We start from the raw sequence: 7227 nt of genomic DNA on the forward strand, positions 1-7227 counted from the left end.
CCCGCCCCCCCCCCCCATTACCTCATGTAGAGCCGCCAGGTACTTGTAGGCTTTTCTCACCACCTCGTCCCTCTTGGCATCCTGGCGGGGGGCACATGGGATGATTTGGGGGGGCACTGGGACATCCCCACCTCCAGGGTACCCCAAAATACCCCCCCAGCACCCCAAAAACTTCCCCCCCCCCCCCAAAAAAAAAACCCCACCTTAAAGAGCAGCTCGTCGGTGACGCTGAAGGTTCTCTCCAGTTTCCCCACCAAGGAGTTGATCTCCTTCTGCAGCGCCCGCGTGTCCACTAAAATCTGGGGGAACCCCCCCCCAAAAAAAAAATGACAAATTTGGGGGGACCCCCCCCAAAAAAAAAAAGCTCTGGGGAACCCCCAAAAAAATCCCCAACCTTGCCGATCTCCTCCTTTTGCTTGCGGATGTTGCCACGATCTCCAGGATGCGCTGGGTGTAGACGGCGCGCGAGACGTCGCGGGGCAGCGCCTCCAGTTCCGTCAGCTGCCGCCAAAAAAATGGGGGGGCGGTGAAATTGGGGGGACCCCCCCCCCTCCCCTCAGCACCCCAAAATCCTTCCGATTCACCCCAAAAACTCACCAGTTGTTTGTACAGCTCTTCCTTGCGCCGGGCTTCGGCGGCGGCCCGAGCGGCTGCGCTCGTGGAGGGTGCGGATCTCCGAGAGGCGCCGCGATGATTCCAGCTGGGGTAGGATTTGGGGGGGGGGGACCCCAAAAAAATGGGAAAAAAACAAAAAAAAAAAAGGGGTTGGGGCACCCCAAAATTCAAAGGGGAACCCACAAATTTTTAAGGGGTCCCAGAGCACCAAAAAGTGCCCGGAAGGGAGATCCCGGAGGCTCAAAGTCATTGGGAAGGGGAATGGGATTTGGTGGGGAGGGGACCCAAAATGACCCCCCAGGGACCCCCAAAACCACCCCCAGGGACCCCCAAAATGACCCCCCAGGGACCCCCAAAACCACCCCCAGGGACCCCCAAAATGACCCCCCAGGGACCCCAAAACCACCCCCAGGGACCCCCAAAACGACCCCCCAGGGACCCCCAAAACCACCCCCAGGGACCCCCAAAATGACCCCCCAGGGACCCTCAAAACCACCCCCAGGGACCCCCAAAATGACCCCCCAGGGACCCCCAAAACGACCCCCAGGGACCCCCAAAATGACCCCCCAGGGACCCCAAAACCACCCCCAGGGACCCCCAAAATGACCCCCCCAGGGACCCTCAAAACCACCCCCAGGGAACCCCAAAATGACCCCCCAGGGACCCCCAAAACCACCCCCAGGGAACCCAAAATGACCCCCCAGGGACCCCCAAAACCTGCCAAGGAGGGACTTGGGGACCCCAAAATCACCCCCAGGGACCCCAAACCCTCCCCAGGGACCCCCAAAACCTTCCAAGGAGGGACCTGGGGACCCTAAAATCCCCTCAAGGGACCCCAAAACCTGCCAAAGAGGGACTTGGGGACCCCAAAACCCACCCAAGGGACCCCAAATCCCCCCCCCCAGGGACCCCAAAACCTTCCAAAGAGGGACATGGGGACCCCAAAATCCCCCCAAGCGACCCCAAACCCTCCCCAAGGACCCCAAAACCTTCCAAGGAGGGACTTGGGGACCCCAAAACCCCCCCAAGGGACCCCAAATCCCCCCCCCAGGGACCCCAAAACCTGCCAAAGAGGGACTTGGGGACCCCAAAACCCCCCAGTGACCCCAAAACCTGCCAAGGAGGGGTTTGGGGACCCCAAAATCCCCCCAAGGGACCCCAAAATCTGCCAAGGAGGGACATGGGGACCCCAAACCCCACCCAAGGGACCCCAAATCCCCCCCCCCAGGGACCCCAAAACCTTCCAAAGAGGGACATGGGGACCCCAAAATCCCCCCAAGCGACCCCAAACCCTCCCCAGGGACCCCAAAACCTTCCAAGGAGGGACCTGGGGACCCCAAAACCCCCCCAAGGGACCCCAAATCCCCCCCCCAGGGACCCCAAAACCTGCCAAAGAGGGACTTGGGGACCCCAAAACCCCCCCCAGTGACCCCAAAACCTGCCAAGGAGGGGTTTGGGGACCCCAAAATCCCCCCAAGGGACCCCAAAATCTGCCAAGGAGGGACATGGGGACCCCAAACCCCACCCAAGGGACCCCAAATCCCCCCCCCAGGGACCCCAAAACCTTCCAAAGAGGGACATGGGGACCCCAAAATCCCCCCAAGCGACCCCAAACCCTCCCAGGGACCCCAAAACCTTCCAAGGAGGGACCTGGGGACCCCAAAACCCCCCCAAGGGACCCCAAATCCCCCCCCCAGGGACCCCAAAACCTGCCAAAGAGGGACTTGGGGACCCCAAAACCCCCCCAGTGACCCCAAAACCTGCCAAGGAGGGGTTTGGGGACCCCAAAAATCCCCCCAAGGGACCCCAAAATCTGCCAAGGAGGGACATGGGGACCCCAAACCCCTCCGCAAGGGACCCCAAACCCTCCCCAGGGACCCCAAAACCTTCCAAGGAGGGACCTGGGGACCCCAAAACCCCCCCAAGGGACTCCAAATCCCCCCCCCTCAGGACCCCAAAACCTACCAAGAAGGGACTTGGGGACCCCAAAACCCACTTGAAGAGAATCTGGGCACCCCCAAATCCACTGGAATCAGAATTCCAGAGTCCCCAGGAGCCCCAAAACCCACCAGGAAGGGACCCCCAGAGCCCCCCAAAAGGGGGGGGGACAGACCCCAGAACCCCCTTTTTTTTTTTTACCTGAGCAGAGTCACGCAGGGCCCGGAGGTGCCGGTACTCGGCGAGGAGGGGCCCCCGGTGCCGCTCCCATTGCCCCGCCAGGCTGACGATGCGGCGGCTACTGGCCTCCACCACCAGCTGGCAACAACGTCAGGGACCCCCCCCCCCAAAAAAAATTAATCAGGGCACCCCCCAAAAACACTCCCCGCACCCCAAAAACCACCCCCTGCCCCCTCCTCTTCGCTCACCTCCGCCACCGGCAGCAGTTGGACAGCCCAAACCACCCCCCCGCTGCCCGCCGGGGCCCCCAAACGGCCTCAGAGCCCCCCCCCCAAAATGGGGGGGGGTGGGGGGGGGCACCCCAAAATCCTCACCTGGAGCTTGGCCATGTTGCTGTGGGCGTCTGGGAGCAGCTCGACCGCCCGCGCCTTCAGCCGAAGGGCGTCTTCCCGGCCCCCCCAGCGCCAAGCGGCCCTGCTGCACCTCCGCCTCCGCCTCGGGGTGGGGGGGGGGGGGACACAAAACACCTCAGGGTACCCCAAAACATCCCGTGACCCCACCCCCCACACCTCCTCCGGCACCCACCTGGGTGAGGCTGAGCTCAGCGTCCCGCACCTCCCCGCGACAGCCCTCGATTTCGGCTTCCAACCGGGCCAGGGTCTCCTCTAGGGCAGCCTCCTCGCCCGCCTGGCGCGCCCCTGCGTCCTGGGGAAGGGGGGGGGAAAACTCTGTTTGAATGTTGCCATCAGTAGGATCCAGAGTGAACGTGCATCCAACAAGACCGTTGGTACAGTCTAGAACAAACACGTGGCCCTCGGTAGGACCCAGGGTGAACGCGTGGCCATCAGTAGGGTCCAGAGTGACCACGCGGCTATCGGTAGGGTTCAGAGTGACCACGCGGCCATCGGTAGGGTTCAGAGTGACCACGCGGCCATCGGTAGGGTTCAGAGTGAACGACAGCCCCGTTACCTCCTCAGGGTTCTTTGAGGGGTGCAGGGTCTCGGCAGCCGCCTGGATCTGCTGCAGCAGGATTTGGGGGGTCCTGCAACATGAGACCCCGCAGCACGTTAGACCCTGGGGGGGGCCCCCAAAACACCCCCCAGCCCCCCCCAAACCACTCCCAGCCCTCCAGCAGCCCCCCCAGACCCCCAAAACAACCGGAGCCCCCCAAAACCAACCCCCAGCCCTCCAGCAGCCCCCCCCAGCCCCCCAAAATCAAACCCAGACCCTACAGCAGCCCCCCGAAACCAATCCCAAGCCCCCCCAGCGCCCCCCCAAACCAACCCCCAGCCCTCCAGGAGCCCCCCCAGCCCCCCCCCAAAACAACCCCCAGCCCTCCAGGAGCCCCCCCAGCCCCCCCAAAACCAACCCCCAGCCCTCCCCAGCCCCCCAAAATCAAACCCAGACCCTACAGCAGCCCCCCGAAACCAATCCCAAGCCCCCCCAGTGCCCCCCCAAACCAACCCCAGCCCTCCAGGAGCCCCCCAGCCCCCCCAAAACAACCCCCAGCCCTCCAGCAGCCCCCCCCAGCCCCCAAAATCAACCCAGACCCTACAGCAGCCCCCGAAACCAATCCCAAGCCCCCCCAGCGCCCCCCCAAACCAACCCCCAGCCCTCCAGGAGCCCCTCCCAGCCCCCCCAAACCAACCCATAGCCCCCAAAACCAACCTCCAGCCCGCCCCCCCCCCCCCCCCTCACCTGCTCGTGGGTCAGGTGCTGGGTGCGGGTGAAGCGGGACCCCTTGGGCAGGGCCCCCCCGGTCCCCCCAACCCCAAAAGCCTCTTGGAGCCAAGCGGGGTCCAGGGGACCCAGGGGGGGTCCCTGGGGACGGGGGGGGCAGACCTGGCGCAGGGGTTCCAGGGCCCGAAGTCGAGCACGGAGCCGTTTCCGCCCCCAAATATTCCTGAGGGAGATATTTTTTTTTTTTAGGGGGGGGGGGGTCACATTCATGGGGACCCCCAAAACAGCCCTCCCCATACCCCCACCCTCCCACAACTCAGAAAAAGGGGGGTCCTCACCCCCCCGCCCCCCAAAAACTCCTAAAAGTGAATAAGAGGACCCCCAACGCCCCCCCCCCCAAATTCTGGGGACCCCCCTCAGCCCCCCCACTACGGTTTTGGGGGGGTCTCTTACCTGGGGGGGCAAGCGGGAGGCCAAGCCGGGGCCCCCCCACTCCGCCTCCCAGTCGTGGCGGGCGCTGAGCTGGGCCCCGTGGGTCTCCAGCAAAGCCGGGGGGGTCCTGGAGAAAAGGGGGGGCTGCGCCGTCACGGGGGGGGGCAGCCCCCCCAAAATACTCCTGTAGCTCTGCAGCAGAGTGAGATGAAGCAAAATAAGCAAAATAAGCAAAAAAAAACCCCCAAGAACCCCCTGAAATTCCACCACCCCACCCCCCCCCAATCAGGTCTTACCTGGGGGTCCCCCACTTTGGGGCAGAACCAGGGGGCAGGTAGCGAAGGGGTAACGGCGGCTCGTTCCCTAAAAATGGGTTAATTAACAGGTTAATTACGGCTCTAAACTGGTCCACAAATTGGGGGGGGGCGTGGTCAGGGGGGGGGGGCGTGGTCAGGGCCCCCCCCCCACAAAAAAAACCTCACCTGCAAGCGCTGCAGCCGGGGGGTGCGGCAAGAGGGGGGCACCCAGGGGGTCCCCAGCTGCTCCTGGATGCGGGCGCCGATGGCTCGGAGCAGAGCCCCCGATTTCCCTGGAGGGGGGCGGCCGTGGGGGGGGAAAGCTCAACCTCCCCCCCCCAAAAACCCTCAGGGAACCCCCACCCCCACCCCCCAAAATCCATACCGGGGGGTTCAGCCCCTCTTTCGTTCTCATCCCGCGGCAGCTTTTCCACGAGGAAGAGGAGGAGGCGGCGCGTGTCGTGCTCGGAGCTGTAGAGGAAGGTCTGGTACCCCACGTCACCCCCAAATCCCAGCTCCTGTAGGGCGGGGGGGGGGGGGGAGAGAGAAGAGTTGGGGGGGTCACCTTAAAATTTTTGGGGTCCCTCTTTTAATTTTTTGGGGGGGGGATCCCCAACGTCGCACGTAAATCTCAGCCGTTCAGGAGAAGCGATAGGGTTTGGGGGGGGGTGTGTGTGTGTAAATTTTGGGGGTCCCCCGAGGGGTTTTTTTAATTTTTTTTTTTTTGGGGGGGGGGTACCTGGCAGGCGGCGGCCAAGTCGGAGGCGAGTCGGAAGCGTGCGGAGATCCCGGGGGCAGGAGGGGGTTGAGGGCGGCCCCCAACGCGGGGCGCACGGCTCGCAGGCAGCGCACGGCCGCCTCCACCACCAGCTCCGGGGTGAGGTCCCGCACGCTCTGCACCTCGGGGGGCACCGGCCTGGGGGGTTTTTTTTGGGGGGGGGGGTGTGTTAAAAAATCGTGGGGACCCCCCCAGAAATCCTGACACCCCCCCTGGGGTCACCCACGCACCTCCAAGCGCTCCCACCCCCCTCAATTTTTAGGGATCCCCCTCCAAAGGGTCAACCCCCCCCATCTCCAGTTGTGTGTCCCCCCCGCCCCGTAGAGGCACCCCCCCAAAATTATTGCTGCCCCCCAAAACTCCCACCCCACCCCCAAACCTTTAAGCCCCCCCCCGCAGACGTCCAGTCCCCTTTCTAAACCTTAGTGTACCCCCAAAATTATTCCAGGGTGCCCCCCCCCAAAATAACTCCCCAGGGTTCCCCCCCAAATCCACCTGGGGTCCCCCCACACCCCCAGTGTCCCCCCCGCCAGGGTCCCCCCACACCCCCAGTGTCCCCCCCACCCCCCAATCCTTAGGGTCCCCCCCACACCTCCAGTCCCCCTTCCAATCCTTAGCGTACCCCCAAAATTATTCCAGGGTGCCCCCCCCAAAATAACTCCCAAGGGTCCCCCCTCAAACCCACCTGGGGTCCCCCCACACCCCCAGCGTGTGCGTGTCCCCCCAAAATCCTTAAGGTTCCCCCCCAGCGACCCCCCCACCTCCAAATCCTTAACGGGGACCCCCAAAAACTCCCCCAGGATCGTGTGTCCCCCCCCCCCCAAAAACCTCCCCAGGGGTCCGCCCCAAATTCCTCACGTTCCCCCCCAAAACCTCCCCCGGAGGTCCCGCCCTCCCCCCCCCGTCTCCCAGACCCCCCCAAAACTTTTCAGTGCCCCCCCCAATCCCACGTCCCCCCCCCCCAAATCCCGGGGTGTCCCCTCACCCCAGATCCCCCCAAATTTTCCCGCCCCCCCCCCAAAAATAACTCACGTCCCCGCCTGACGCAGGGAGTGGATCAGGATTTTATCCACCTCCTCCATGTTTTGGGGGGGGTCGGGGGGGGGCCCCAAAATCCTACGAGGCAGAAGGGGGGGGGGGGTGGTTTTGGGGCGCAGCCCCGCGAGCCCCCGCCGCGAGTCACGTGAGGCGGGACCCGCCGCGAGTCACGTGAGGGGAGGAAACAGGCGCGAAAGCGAGGCTGCCCCGCCCACTTCCCCCGCGCGCGGGGCACGACGGGAGTTGTAGGCGCGAGGGAGGCGGGAAACT

At 64.4% G+C, this 7227-nt stretch overlaps 1 protein-coding gene across 1 annotated transcript; it reads right to left on the reverse strand.

The window, feature by feature from the left end:
• Positions 1-21: 21 nt before the first annotated feature.
• CCDC22 (CCC complex scaffolding subunit CCDC22) lies at positions 22-7123 on the reverse strand (the record flags this gene model as incomplete). The annotated part of the gene is given in 21 exon segments (XM_074857979.1): positions 22-81; positions 204-299; positions 395-432; positions 435-501; positions 598-642; positions 644-700; positions 2755-2871; positions 3108-3191; positions 3193-3228; positions 3319-3438; positions 3703-3775; positions 4436-4626; positions 4628-4636; positions 4867-5022; positions 5024-5037; positions 5142-5208; positions 5328-5434; positions 5527-5659; positions 5881-5927; positions 5930-6057; positions 6952-7123. Coding segments are annotated over 21 exon segments (1695 nt in total), but the record flags the coding sequence as incomplete, so codon positions are not given.
• Between the last annotated feature and the right edge of the window lie 104 nt (positions 7124-7227).

This window comes from Strix uralensis, unplaced genomic scaffold, assembly GCF_047716275.1.
Source record: "Strix uralensis isolate ZFMK-TIS-50842 unplaced genomic scaffold, bStrUra1 scaffold_459, whole genome shotgun sequence".
Classification (NCBI taxonomy): Eukaryota; Metazoa; Chordata; class Aves; order Strigiformes; family Strigidae; genus Strix; species Strix uralensis.